General features: G+C 37.7%; 1 protein-coding gene across 1 annotated transcript in view; it reads right to left on the bottom strand.

Moving 5' to 3' along the window:
- PEX7 (peroxisomal biogenesis factor 7) overlaps nucleotides 1–15,805 on the bottom strand; it is a 44,331-nt gene that overhangs the window by 12,046 nt on the left and 16,480 nt on the right. Inside the window, exons 6-9 of the mRNA XM_051792619.1 lie at nucleotides 13,058–13,164; nucleotides 12,529–12,642; nucleotides 8,213–8,268; nucleotides 1,405–1,504 (exon numbers count right to left, since the gene is read on the bottom strand). Coding sequence (XP_051648579.1) covers nucleotides 1,405–1,504; nucleotides 8,213–8,268; nucleotides 12,529–12,642; nucleotides 13,058–13,164 — 377 coding nt within the window. The remainder of the gene's footprint in view (nucleotides 1–1,404; nucleotides 1,505–8,212; nucleotides 8,269–12,528; nucleotides 12,643–13,057; nucleotides 13,165–15,805) is intronic.

A 15,805-nucleotide genomic window follows, 5' to 3' on the forward strand; every position in this document is an offset into this window, starting at 1 on the left:
AATTCATTATCTACCACGAAGCCATGGGCTTACAGTCAAGATGTAATCACATCCTCAGTACAAAATGAAAAGAAAATCTTCTTGCCTCATTCAGATCCAATGCAAAACCCACACCAACTTCGTAGAAAGCTGAACTGGGCTCAGCACATGCAGAGCTGCAGCACTGTGAGGCCCTAAGTGTACTAAGCTATGCTTGCTGCTCCCTCTGGACCCAATTCAGGTAGAATCCTATCTATGCAGTCACTTGGGATGAAGTTTTAATTCCCAGTAAGTGGCCTTTAAGCATTCTTGACCTGCATTAATAAAAAAATTAACCTGAACGTTGAGAGGTTTTTTCCAGCCTCACAAATTCCCTATGTGGCTCACAGCTTGGCCTCCTGAACAGTTACTGCAGCACCACTGAAGCAAAAGAATTAAAGGAACAACCAACCAGGCAGAAAACTCATCAAGCTATCATTTGGCTAGAATGGTTCCCCATGCATTAAGCTAAGTATTTTGCCAAACTTATACCCTTCTCCTGTGTCCTTTTATCAGCAGAAATTACAATGGTTTTATTTGCTTTGTCCAAACAGAATTTGAATGTGGATGTTATGCATCCACAAATGCAGATTTTTATCTGGGATAAAAAATTCATTTCATTCTGAATTTAAGAGGAATCTAGATGTAAGTAATATCTGTGGCACATTAAATAATGCATTAGTTACTGTTAACTCAGTTACAGTACTTTCTAGTGAAAACTAAAGGCTTTCTCATTTTAAAGCAAATAATTAACTTCAGATTTTCTGAGTTTCTTGTCCAAAAACACCAGTTCATACTACAAAAAAAATCCTCTGCTTACAAGAAATGACTGTATCAATAGAAGGAGAGCAGAATCCTACCAGAACCACTAGATAAATAAAAGTGCCACTGATGAAGGGTTCCACTCATTTACGATAATAGCTGAGGAAGTTAGAATTTTAGAATTTCAACCACATATTAAGCCTCTTACAGTCCTCCAAACAGTATGACAAACCAGGTCTAGGCATCATGTGCGACACTACCAATGTTTAACCCGACAATCTAAATAGATGGAAGAAAGCTCTGTATCTCAACTTTGCATTCTGGGCTCTTCTCTATTACTCTTCCTTCTGAAACAAAACTACTTCATTTTCCCTGAGCTCACCATGGCTTTCAGTTATCTGATTTTGCTATTTTGTCTGTCCTGCCCTCCTTTCCTACCCAATGCAAGTAACTGCTTTATAAATAAAAATGGACCTGAAATGATGTTTATTTAATAAGCAATCAGCCAGACTCACTTCCAGAAGCTTTCTGCAATCTGGTGACTTATTCAGGATATGAGTCCTGCAGTCCAGCCATGACCATTGTGGCTATAATAGGCAAAAAGTAAATTCATACAGCTCTTACCTGACCACGGTTGTGAAGACTTAAATCCAGTCCACATGTAAATTCAGTATGATGCTCAACTGTTTCCAGCAAAGGATTAGGCTTGGAAAAGTCCCAGAATCTATTGAGAAAATAAAAGAGGAAAAGGGAAAGAGAGAGAGGAAAAAAAAAATCAAACAAACCACAATTAAAGTAATTGAAAGGCCATTTCAAAAATATAATGCAAGATATTGACAAATCTGTTGCTGCCAGGATATTTAAAAAAGCAAACTCATCCACTTAGGAAACATAACAAATCGTATTCCTGCAAAGCCATCTGCTGATTTGCATAAATTAAAGCCCACTGGGCAAAGCCATCTTTGTCTCCTGTTGCAGAAACTGAGATCAAAGTTGGCACTGAGGAGCAGTCTTTGGGACACTATTAAAGCAGAGTAAAAAAATTTAGGCTAAAATACTTGTTATATTTCTTGAGGGCTGGGGAATTTTATCCCTGAAAGACATTAGCACAATTTATTATTTTTTCCTCAGTTTTTGGTGTCATTAACTATAGGGTCTTTATTTAAATGAAAATGACACATTCATTTAGAGATCTCAGTCATTCATATTGTGTTCTCGTAAAACAGAATTTAATATTGTAATTTAATATCAAATTTATACTACAGAGATCAGCTGCATTACACAGTTAATTCCACTAGTTCGTATTTTAAAAAGCAATTTTTGTTTCAAGCCTTGGTTGATAAAAAATACTTAGAAAATAGACATCTGAGGTGCTCTACTTCTTCCAGCTACTGTCCCATTAGACGTAATGTCCATGAATGCAATTAACAGCAAGGATAAGAGAGATGTAAGAGTGGATGGGACAACATATAGGTAAAAGACACCTCAGTCGTTAAAGAAAAGGATTCAGAATAGAACTTTCAGATAATAAAACACTGACAATACCCCATATGATGCCACAAATCAAAGATTAGTTCCTCTTTCTTGTGTTGTATATACTGTTTTGCAAAGTCCATAGGCTGCACAGCACAGCATATTTTGTGGGCTGGCAGCTGTAATCGAATTTTCTACAGTTCAAATTTTCCCACGGGGGTCAATTATATGCTTTATTACTTCTGTAACAATTACAGAGGTCTCTTTGCCTTGCTCTTATTTGGGAAAGTGAAAATACTGAACAAGAACAGCTGATTATCAGACTAACTACACTGAAAGAACTGTAAGTTCAAAGCGATTCAGGTAAAATAGCAAACACTGGAGCCAGCAGGGTCAGTTTGTTTAATATGTAGATGTTACTTCCTTCATAAACAAGGAGACTGGTGTCAGCACAATGGCTTTGTCATAGCAACAACCCTCTTAATTTTTTCCTAGTACCTGAGATCTAAGATAAACAATTTATTTTGCAGGAGAGAGGAGCAAAAGACCACCTCAGCATTTTCATCCTCCCACATTTGTTCCTAAGAAGGTAAGGAAACAAGTCTTGTTGTTTCTAAGTAATAGTGGTAGCCTTCCTTACCACACTAGCTCTCTACTAACTCTTGAAAGACAGATGCTTATAACTGAAAACTAAGATTAAAGGAGTTAACTTCAGAGCTACATGAATAAAAACTTAGAAAAGACTTTCTGATCAATTTTAAAAATAGTAGGACAATGTGGTGTTTGTTCTATAAAGTCTTGTTGTAAAAGGTAGAAGCAGTTTAGAGTTTAAGAGTACTGCAACTCAGTTCAAGTACAACAGACTGACTGGGAGCTTTGATTTTTTTTAATATAAGAATAATTACTAGCTAAAGCTCAAAAAAATGTTCAGTGTCAGGACTGAGAACCATTGATGACAAATTAATGATGGCTCTCATAACAACTTTGCAGTCCAAAGTGAGAAACACTGTCTATAGCACAGCTTCCAAAACCAGAATGGTGACAACAATATTATATTCACAGTCAACCTCCATCACATTCTGAAGACTGAAACAGCACTGCAAATTTCCTAAGACACTGTTTACCCCAGCAGTATGGCTGTACAGGCATTCACAGCACAAGCTTTGCAAGTGCTTGCATTACTTGAATTGTGTCTACACAGCCAGCAGCATGAACTTAAAAAGTGGGCCAGACAACCACATAAGATTTTAGGGTCCATTACAGGTCTGTACAGCCTGTACAATCACAGGTGTGTCACTTAGACAGAACTGCTATTTTTACCCATATCATGTACGTTATAACTAGAAGTCACAACTTCAGTCACATCTGCACTGACTGAAGATACCCCAAAACCTATATGAGTGCAGTTTCTTAAAATGTTTTTACAATGGAATTGTTAAAAGTATACCTTTTCCCTCATTTTTTTAGTTTATTTTTTATTTATTTTACATGCACTTCACATGCAATTAATAAGCAGTGTTGTCGTGGTTTGAATCTTGTTTTCCCCCAGAGGCTATCTCAAACCATGACATGCACGTATATTCCAAGTGGACTGCTTATGCTAAGCAAGGCATTATGTGAAGAGAAAAAGCCTGGATTTTGTACTTCGTACCACCTGTTGCAGAATCATGAAGCCCTGTGCTCCCCTACCAAAATACTTTTAGAACCCAAACATTGTTTCTCCTACCTATCTCCTATCTTGTCCTCCTCCCCACTCTACCCTCACCTCCTGCCCTCGCATCTTCACCACTAGCTGGGAAAAAAGGCAGTGTCTGTACTAGGTAGTACGATGCATGTTGCTTCATGATGAGGAGCTAGCAGATTAGACAGGTGGTGAATTAATGCTACATCTCCTACCTTCCTTAAGGCAATACTATGGATTATATCTTACTACAAGGATAATAAAGATAATTAACTGAAGTGAAAACCAGTTTTTTTATGAGTAGCCTTATTCCATAAGATTTGTGATCAAAGTTACTGAACTTGTACATGGTGATGAAGAGCTGGAGACAGTGGTTTACCTTAAAGTGTGTTGCAGAGATGATGTCCAGTATAGTACAACTTTTAACAAAAGCTGCCTTTTTGCCTTAGGGGCAAGCTTCTGTAAATACAATTCAAGATCTGGCCTGATACCAGCTTAATGAAGCTCCATAATTTATCAGATCTTCTGTGTAGATTTTGGTGAGCACTGTCTGTGTCTAATGCACCAAGATTTCTTTTTCATAGTGAAGAGTCCAAAAACACAAAACAGTTATTCCAGTAAAAGATGACTCTGATGTTCTTCCAAACTGAATTTTGATAGAGATAATGTTTAAGAATATGCATGCAGACCTAAAGAAGTCCTGGAAATGTTACAGTCCTTTGTGCATTTCCTGGCATTTTAATGATTCGTTTGTGTTAAATCTGCTCTTTAATTGACATACATTTTTTCCTTACTCTTCCAAAGAGTAAGGAAATTGCATAGAAAAAATTCGTCTCAACAAAGCATTTACTGGAGAGGGGTTAAATTCAAACCATTATACCCAAGTACGTAAAAACTTTTTCTTAGCTCCCAGTATGAAGTTGGCATGTGAACTAGGTTTCTTTTCAGTAGCTTGACTACAGTGTACAGATGCAATCACTATACTGTTTGCAAAGGATAAAGCTAAGCATTGTTAACTTTGCTTTCAAGCTACTATTTTTTGCTTTTAGATATCCAGTTGTGATGATGTGCCAAACTAGCTGTTCTACTTGAAACAAACAAAACCCCTGCCTCTTACACGGTAGTTTGGTAATCTGATCTAAGATGTGCTGTTGTCTGGTCAAACTATAAAGCTTCAGTAACATTTAATATTATAGAGCTTACATAGTAGAATATGCTATATCCAGTTATCTACTATAAGTTAATTCTTGCAGATAATTCTGAACTTCAAACAGAAACATTAAAGAACATAAATGAGCAATCGCATAACTAATCTGCTATTAAAAGAACACTGAAATGAATCTGTTTCTAAAGGACTGCCACACCATGCTGTTCTATGAATTGCTATCAAATGGAACTAAAAAGTCACAGCCCTTCAGTAGGTTCAACAAGATCCAGAATTAATGCCGTGTACTGGAATCCCTACTTCTCTTCTGTCTTTTGTATATTTATCAAGGATTTTTATTCTTTAATTTAAATGTATTTATATGTGTGCATATACTTATCTCCACACACCTACACTGTGTGCATATACTTATCTCCACACACCTACACATGTGTGGTGTATATTCATGTGCATACATGGCAGGATGTGGGCGTGTATGTGCATGTAGAGTGTATGGTGCATCCAGTCAAACTCTGAACATTCCTAAGTAAACTCTACTTCTTACAGTAAGCTACATTCTTTTCTGTAAATGACAGTACAGGATATGTGATAGAGGTACAATATATTCTTTAAAAGAGATGTTCCCAAAGTCTTATGGTAACAAGTTTCCTCCATTACGCAGAATAGTTCGCTTGTGACACGTTTTTCCAAAGACTTTCACCTGGCCTTCTCTGTTGTTTGTTCACTTATACCAAACCCAACAACTAATAGTTTTAGAAAACTGTTAAAAATCTTTATTTCATCTCTTCAACCCTGTCCTCTGTCCCTAGTCACAACAAGTAATTACTGAGAGAGCTAGGAGCTCTCTGTCTTTACTGACAGTTTCCACATATGAATATGTCAGAGCTAAACTGCACTAGGTTTCAGTACCACATGAATTGCGTTAGAGCCAAACCTGAAGGATAGACAGTTGCTGTCAAAAACAGAAGAGCATGACAACACAATCAAGTCACTTCAATGCATCAGCATGCTGATTATTTGTCTTATTGCTCAGACAAGGCCACTGCAAGAAATCAATAACCACTTTTCATCTTAGTCCTAGAAGTCTTTTGAGAAACAATACACTGCAAACCAGCTGGCAGAGCATCAGTAAAGCATGTTAAGTAAGATCGCATAAATAATCTTCCACAGACCACTAGTCTATGAGAAATGCATTTGAAACACAAACAAAATGAAGCATTTTATGTAAGACAGAATGTGGGTACAGTGGTCTAGACAGTTATATGCATATGTACATCACAGTACTTACACTGTCAGGCCCCTAGCAGCGACTACATGCCAGTGGGTATCACTGGTAAGGGACTACCTTATTACAGTAAGCAAAATAATAACAATTAACATAAAGAAATGTTCTCAAGCACTTAAGTCCTTTAGTGAAAAAATGGCATGCCTGTGGGGGGCAGGCGTATTATATAATCTCACCATCCAGTTCTAATCTACAACAAAAAGGCATAATTTTTGAAAGGAATAAGCCCATGTAGGGACCAAAAATTTAAGGGAGTAACTGGACCGGGAAACAGACAGATTTGCCATTATCACCACCTTGCCTTCCTTGCCTCTCTTTCTTGAGGAGTCTTTATTCATTGCAGCACTCCAGTCTTGTGAGTGGTTCCACCATCTCTTTATAATCCCCAAGAGGCCATACCTCTGTTGCCACACATGGACTTCTAATTCCCCATTTCTCTCCTTTGCTGTACTCAGGTGTAAGGTCACTTTCACAGGTCACAAAACACAAAATGCAAAATCCTCTCTGATCCCCATGCTTTCATTCTCTTCAGATTATAGTCACTCTGCCCTGATACTCGCCCTGAGTCTGACACCTTCCCTGACTGAGCCTGGTGTTGCTCATCCACTTCCAGGGCACTAAATCTCTAGCTCCAATGTGTGTTGCCAGATGTCTCAGATCTCCAGCTTTTCCCATAAAGAGAATCTTTACCCTTATTGTCTACTGCTTGAAACGTAGTCTCTAACTGTCTCTCCTCCTTCCTTGGACTGTGGGATTTGGGCTCTCACCTCTCAGGGATATCTGTAAAGACCTGTCAATCTTGCATTCACGATCCTTGATGGTGTACAGACTGCTCATCTCCTCCTGCAACTCCTTCCCCTCAGTACCTCAAAGAGAATACACCTTCCACAGGTGACACCACCATCACCCTCAGCCCCAGGAAGAGGCATCAGGCATTCCCCACAGCTAAGACCTAGAAGGCAACATCCTCTTTAGTGCTACTGAGGTTGCCAAGGACAGCTGCTCCAGTAACTATGTCCCTGTGAAATGTCACCATTGTCACTGTACAATGTCCAGCAGTACCTCACCATCTATAGCAGAGCTTCAGAGCCCCTTTGCACCCCTGCATGCTTCTGTTAGCTGCATTCTGGGAGCTGGGAGCTTCAAAGAAAACAGTGTTCCAGCTCTTCCAGTAGAACTTTCGAAAATAAACAGAATTCCTACAATGCTTACAAGGCTAACTTCATGATGTAACTTTATATATGGCACAAGACTGTACAGATTTATGATTTAGAAACATGTACAAGCACTGAGAATTAGCAAGATTTCCCTTTGGAAACAGAACCTTTCTATGTCTGGTGTCAGACCACTCAGAACACAACCAGAAGTGACATCAATTGCTATGATCTGGACAAGTGGGATAACTTTGCAGTCATTTTTGGAGGCAAGAGGGCTTCTCCCATTTCTAAATGGGAGTCCATGTTAGAAATATACATTCAGTTCATGTTAGAAAATTAAAATATAGATCAAAGAATGTGACTGAGATATTCAGGAGTGTACTTCACAGTTTATTGACTTATGACAGTGTGTATCTTAGAGAAATCCCACTATCATATTACACTTCTTCAGGTCTTTTAATCAGCTTTAAAATTCTCAGCAGTATCAGATATACTGGGCAGCCAGGGGAATTCACAGAAGTTCCGGTGCATTTTCAACATAGTTTATGAAACATTTGATGGCAACATTAACTGCACTTCAGCATGTCCTCTCTAGAACTGTTTTCTATCGCAAGCCACATTAAAATAGATTATCTTTCTATTTTTATCCAATTAAAAATAAAGTACTGTACCTTACAGTAAAATCATAGGAGCAAGAGGCCAATAAGGTTGCATGGAATGGTGAAAACTGCAAGAAAACAAATCAACTTTTAAAGTAAAAACATTGTGAATATATACAGACTTACTATAAGTAGAAAGTTATCAAAGTTCAACTATATAAATGGTCTTGGTAGGTATCACATCATGCTGCAACAAAACAGACTACATCAACAGATTTATCTACCATCCTTCTAATAACAAGAAACCATAGAATCGTAGAATTAATAATCACAAGGAATGCTCTGTGGGATCCTGGTTTGTTTTGATTTCATTACAGCCGTGCCAAACAACTCTGCTGCAAATTTAACAAGTTCTAGAACAGTCATATAAACAGTTACTAAATTCTGCTTTTGGCTGAGCATCATCTCATTATAAAAATCAAGTTTCAAAACACCTATGTGACCAGTTAATTATTTTCAGAGAGACAAAATCCTGTGCCCTACTGCAGAGAACATAAGACAGATTATTGTCATCAATTCTATATCCTAAAATTTTGAAATTGTTTATAGAAATGGGAAAATTGGAGATGAGTGGAAAAACTGAAGGCAGTATAAAGTCACTTCATGATTTCCCTCTCTTCTATGGGGCATTTTACAGGGCACACCCTTTGACAGACTCCTGCACACTGGTCTAAGAACAGTAGCAATAAGGATGCAGTTATGGAAAAATTTTTCACTTCAGCTCCAGCTTTTCACTAACTCTCAGTTTCAACTACTTTAAGGTCTGTATTTCTCAACAGGAAATACACAAGCCACTGACATAACTTGAGTTTGAAATGCAGGTCCCCCACATCATGGATCATAGGTAAGTCTACCTGCAAGATTTATAATATTATTCATAGCAACTACAAAGTCAAAAGTTAAGTCTGGGCTATTGCCACAACTGCCCAAGTTGCCAAGAAAGCAGTGTATGTTAATGGCTGCTGAACTCTGCTGAAATTCCCTTTACTGTAGCAGAACTGAGGGATGTGCATGATTGAACTTTAACCTCCATTTTTCTGGAGGAAAAAAAAATCAAAACAAAACATCTTTTTCTTCTGCACCTAACAAAAACAAATAATAAAGGGGAAGAAGTGTGATGGGCAACAAAAACCAACGGTACACTTTTCATAAACCCCCTTTGCCTCTTTGTCCACATAGTTTCAGATGAAGCAAAAACATCTTGTTAAAGCTTTGTCATTAACCTTAAGTACCCTAGAAGCTTATCTAAGATGCAAAATACGTAGCAGAGCACTACACGCATAAGTTGAAAGAATATGCATAATGTCTTTCTGCTACAAGAGAAGACAGTATTTTAAAATTCTGTTCCATTTAACTGTGATACTACAATTTTATCATCTGAACAGTTGTATATAGACAGAAGACGCCAGCATATCATCTATCCTGACCTTGAACAGATCATTTATCCAAATATCTTTTTAGGTAAACTCAAAAACCATAACTAGGTGTCAGTGTAAGATACTGAAGCCAGTTAAGATGTGAGAGTCAAATGCACCAACATCAATGCCTCCTGAAAAGGGCTCCAAATGATGTCAGTGTCCTGATAAGGCCCTGTACCGCACTGAAAGATCACAAGAAATCTGCAGGAATCCCAACAGTATCATGTTGGGTAGAATTCTTTGCCAGCCTCAGATCTGAAAACCCCTGAACAAGTGAACAGAACACAAAAGACAGACAACTGAAGAGTTTGATTTCATGGGTGGTTTAAGCTAATTTAAGAGTTCACTGCTGCCAAGACTCGTGGCTTCCATTTTCCTTTCCACTTCGGGCTGTGTGCTCCTGCCCTCCTCCTTTGTGTCAAGGCTTGCAATTTGTGTGGTTGAGCAATAAACTGAGACAGCTTAGTGATGCAGACAGAAACGAGTCACTTTTAGGGACAGGATTTTCAGTCAGAGCCATCAGATGAGCCAGCCTACTGCACAGCTTTATAATTGCTAGTGTCAGCACAATGCAGGGGAAGGGATATCAGTAGGGAGAGCTACCTCTATTTAGGCAGTATCCAGGTCTCTCTCTGCACCACCTCTAAGTGCTGGCCCACATTCTCACATGTTATGTCCACAAGGACCATGTCTACCTAAAAATGAAAGCAATGAAAGCCTCCTAAAATGGAATAGAAGTCATGTACTCTCACATACCTCTCTGCTGCACATGGATGCATGTTCAACCTCTCCACCATTGCCTTAAAACCACTTGGTGGCTTAGATCTCAGAGGATGGTGCAAAGAAAGATCTACTGGTGACCAACTTTTAATAAAAATTTCAAGCCATTTTAAGAAAACAAGGTGCATGATGGGCCATAAAATGGAATAAGACAGCATAAGAATATATAAGATCCCCTACCTCGTGAGGTTGACAATCTTTGAGCACAGTGCTTGATGTTTACATAGCATTTTCAGTATTTTAGTTTATACCAGTTACCTCTGGTCCTGTCACCAAATACCACTGGGAACAGTCAGGCTTTGTCTTCTCTATTTCCCCCAATCATTCATACACAGTGGTAAGATTCTCCTAAGCCTTGCCTTCTTCACACTAAAAAAATCTCAGCTCTCTCAGCTTTTCCTGGTAGGACAGAAGTTTTAGTCTCTTAATCTTCTTTATGGCCCTTTGCTGAATTTATTCCAGCATGTCTATGTTGCTCTCCCTTTTACTGGGAATCCCAAAACTAGACCCAGCACTCCATACATAGTCTCACTGGTGTGGTGAGTAGCAGGGAAGGATCACTTCCCCCAACCTGCTGGCAGTACTCTTCCTAATCCAGCTCAGGATGAAAGAAAGCAGAAAAATTAGAGGTGCTATCCCTGCCTGGCTCTTCCAGTATCTATTTATCAACTAGCTGCTATCCATGAACCCGATGACACTGCCTGCCTATGCAGCCTCTTGTGCAGAGACCTAATTCAACAAGTCTACTGCCTGATATGTAAGAGAAGTACTCCCATGTGTTTGTAAACACATTTCAAAAGTTTCATTGTATCCTTTAGTTCTATTATCACAGGTTAGGGTGAATAACAATTCTGCATTCAATTTCTCCATTTTATCATGAAGACAATGTGCTGTGAATCCCTTAGTGGCAGAGTTGTTTTTAAAAGATGCCACTAACTGTCAGAGAGTAAGAATATGACAGTCTGTATTGATTCATTTGTCTTAATGGCTGTGAAATTCGAGTTGCAAAATTATCTTGTTTGAAAAACAAGAAGAAATAAACAAACTCAAACAGCACTGCTAACTGTTCTTCTGCTATGAAGAACCTTTCACAGAGCCAGATAAGAGCGTGGTCATGCAGGCATTAAATTAGAAAAAAAGACTGAGCATCAACCACCAGCTGGGATAGCAGGCTGTGGTAGCCGGGATAAGGAGAGGCAGGAGCTTCTCAAGTTGTCTGACCATGAACAGGATTTGTGATACAGAATGACTACCTGTGTCATATCCTTTTCTGACAAATTACAAACTAAGTACAGTAACTTCTAAAGTTCTTAGAAACATATTAAAGATTCCAAGGCCATGTGAAGCAAAATACTGACTCAGGATAACTTCTTTTCCAGTTCAGACTTCCTAAAAAATGTTAATACCTGTTCCAGAAAGGTTTTAAAAGAAGCAGGTGTTATCTCTTGTTTCATGAGACTTTGATATTGGTGCATTTAACTCTCACATTCTTAGCTGGCTTCAGTATCTTACACGGAAACATAGGTGTAGTTTTTGAGTTTACCTAAAAAGATATTTGGATACATATTTTCATATAATATTAAAAAAAAAGCCATTGTGCATCAGAATAAATTCCTGTTGGTGGGTGATCTAGTAGAACACAGATCCAATATAGTCATCTGTAGCCTTTCATGCTAGAGTCTCAAAATCTCTTACTAATATTTTCTTTGTATACAGAAAAATACATATTCGGAACAAGTTCTATATAGTGTCTTCTGTGAATATTGACCCTTTGTGTGGAAAGACAAAGGCACAGCATCATTTAAAAACGAGAAAGGGAAAGTATTTTCTCTGTCTCCAATTTCTCATATAACTTAGCTGAAGTAAACCTCCTAGCCCTCTCTCAAGCTCTCTAACACTCCTTGTGGAAATATATTGACTTTGAAGATGTCATTTACTTTGAAATCCCGGCAATCTCCTAAACATCATAATGTTTTACAGTGCTAAACTGAAAGTTTTCAAGAACAGTCACTGTAACATCTGAAATCCTGGTTTTTTCCTAGTTATTAGATAACATAAAATATCACTGCTTTCCAGAAAAACTTGGTTAACAATTCAGTGATGGTCAATTGGAAATAAAATACAACTTACTTTTACTCTTCTGATAGCATAGGTATGACCCAGCAAGACGAACACTGGTTGCCGGATGTTCCGCAAATCCCAGCCTTTTAAGCTACAGTCAACTGCACCAGTCACCAGCAAGTTCTGATGATTTGATAAAACACAGATATACCAGGACAATTTAATTACTAGATGGCAGTGATGCATATGTTGGCTACAAAAGTTAGATAAATCAAACAATACAGATGAATAAATCATATTTATGATAAATGAGGTCAGGTCTCCAGTGTGTACAATCAAGACCATAGAGAAATACAAACTGTTTCTCCACTACAGGCTATTCTGTCCACTATACGAAAGAATAAGCAAAATCTCTGACCTACTTGGGCTGTCTATCCATTGGAACAAAGTTCTTCTGGAGATGTAATAGTGAATGAGAGCAACAAAGCACCTAGACATATTTTTATAAAGAGAAGATGTAATATTGTTGCAGCAGAAACACCTGCTATTTAATGAGAGTGGTTCAATTAGGAAAACAGTGGGATGAACAGTTCTATACCTCATCATATTTGCACCAGTCACAGCTCAAGATCTCAGCCTGGTGGGCTGGTATCACAAGTTTGACTCCTGGGGCTTTCACATCCCAAATTCTTAAAGTCTGATCACCTGAAATATAGAGAAATTGATTCAGTGTTGTTGCATCAGTTATGGGATACAGTTAATCCACTAGTACTTAGTAGACAACTGTTTCTTAGCTGCATGAAATACAAATGACTATATGCGGACACTCATGCCAAATAAAGCAAGCACATTACAGATACAGAAGTCAGAGTGATGCAAAAAAGGTATCTGAACTTACTACTCTCTTTCATTAGAAAAAAACACCACAACTTCACTTTATTACTAACACTTCCATTATTTTCGAAACTCTGATTTGATTAAAAGAAGATGTGTTATAATACTTGAATAACATTTAATCAAACTAGGAGCTTAAGGTCCATTTAGAAATGGACTTAAAAGATCAGAATCACAAAAAAAACTTTACTTGCAAGCCAGCTGAGAAGTACCACCTAGTCACGTGCTTTTGGCACAAAGAAAAGTGAACTGTATCTGAAATATCAAGATTCTTTCAATAAAAGGAAAATTCAAGATGTATCACCTGTACTCGTCATGTACAAAGCCTGCAGTTACTCTAATTTATTGAAATATTGGAATATAAAATCATTCTACTGTAACTATCACAGATATGAAATATGAAAGGCAACATGTGCTTTAACCTTGGAGCACATACACACACCTGCATACACACACACAGGTCTTCAGAGAGCAATGAAAGGAGTCCAGCTTAACTTAAGAGCTATGAGTCATCTGAGCCTCTCTCTTTACCTCCAGCCATAAATGGTCTTCTACCCCTAAAGATCATTAGAATTCTTATAAATTTGGTTCCTAATGGCTTGTAAAGACATAGAAAGCTGCATCAGCTGACAACTATCCTTTTCAATTTTTTAAATTGGGGGTCTCTCCTTAGCCCTGAATATTTAGCTTTGTATCAGCAAAAATAGATTTTCTAGCTCATTAGTTTACAGAGAGACAAAATTAATTAGAATTTATGATTGTGCCTATGTTTATTTAAGAGAGAAATTATATCACTGAAGGCTGTATCCAAACACCCGTGATTTCTACAGGAACCATGTATCAATACTATCTAAATTAAAAAAACCCACTGTTTTACCTTGCTACTGAGGAAATTATTGGTATTTCCTTATTGGAAACACTTCCAGAAACTTTCAAATTTATTATGATCAGTAATTAATATTTTCATGCTGTTTACATCCAAATATTTTGATGGTTTTAGTGCCCTGTTGGTCACTGGCCTTAGAATATACAGCTGGGCACAAAAAATCATAGTTTTTTTCAAAAAATCATCCCTAGAACCACAACAGTTATACATCTATTGCCTGAACTACTAGGCCCTGCAGACTTCACAAAAACACATAAAACATTTGGAAAATTCGAAAAAAAAAATGAAGGTGGAAAGAGCTTGGTTCACTACATGTCACAAGACTGGTCTGACTGTTGTACTGTACAGATCACGGAGAGCTTTGCTCTGGTGGTTGGTTGGCTTGTCCTCAGATCTCATGATTGTGAGAGATACTGTACCATTGGTGGATAAATTCCCCGTCTGCAAGGTGGGAACAACATGTAATTTCTCCCTGTTTTCATTGCCCTTGCCTACTGTCAGGAGGAAGACTGCTGCTCAGGACATGTACAGCACTCCTGACAGTGACATCCTGCAGTCACAGTTGAAGCCTCAAACATCACTACAGTGCTTACAAAAACAGGGCAACATATGGAGGGGAAGAAACATGGACAGCAGGATCTTGGCAAAAAAAGGTAGTATGCCCATCCACTCACCATTAGTCTTGCTAATCTGCTTGCCTGCAGAAGACAGATTTCAGTTTGAGTCTTAAGTCTTTCTGAGATATTATTATGGGCTTCTTAAAAAGCTTTTATTTTAATTTCATCAGATAACATATATTTGAAGGGGAAACACATATTTCACTGCAGACAGGATCATTTTTTCCAAGCAAATAAATATATAAATCCAGGTGAACTAGAATGAACTGCTACAGAGATGCAGCATTATGAGGGCCAAAAACATTTGAAAAAGTAGGCTATTCAGCCAATAACAATTTTGACACTAAATATACAATTGTTCCAGTTATTTCTTTTTTAACAGAAAATGCTGATGTATGAGAAAAATAAAAAAGAGAGTTATTTTCCTTTTTTTAAACTTTCTTTGAAAATGCTAGACTTAGCTGTTATTAATTCTGACTGGCACTATCTGGGAAATGTTTTTAATGGAGTAGCACAACATGCAAGTGAACCTTTTTGTGAATGGAAAAGAATGAATTAAAGCCAAAGGCAAATCCAAATTTTCCTTTTAAGTGGAAACATCAGATTACTTTAAAAAAACCCTAACACTAACAAACTTTTTTTTTACCTCAAACATATTTCCATTACCTCACTCTCTCTCTCTATATATATTTTTACATTTAATTTCAACAAAAGCTGCTCTTAAAAATTTTACCATTTCCATGATTCCTTCAAATCTGGATTACTAAGGATGTATTTCTTCCATATGGTAAAGCAAAAGTAGAATAATAATAATAGAAAGTGCAAGTAAAGCACACCTAGTACAATCATATTCACTAACAACCACTTCCAGTTCACATCCAAAGTAAGCAACCACAAAAGTAGCCAACATTTCCCCCCACAAAATATTTCTATTTTTGTAATAAGCAAT

Source organism: Manacus candei, unplaced genomic scaffold (assembly GCF_025592945.1).
Source record: "Manacus candei isolate 608988 ecotype Guabito, Panama unplaced genomic scaffold, ASM2559294v1 h1tg000034l, whole genome shotgun sequence".
NCBI lineage: Eukaryota > Metazoa > Chordata > Aves > Passeriformes > Pipridae > Manacus > Manacus candei.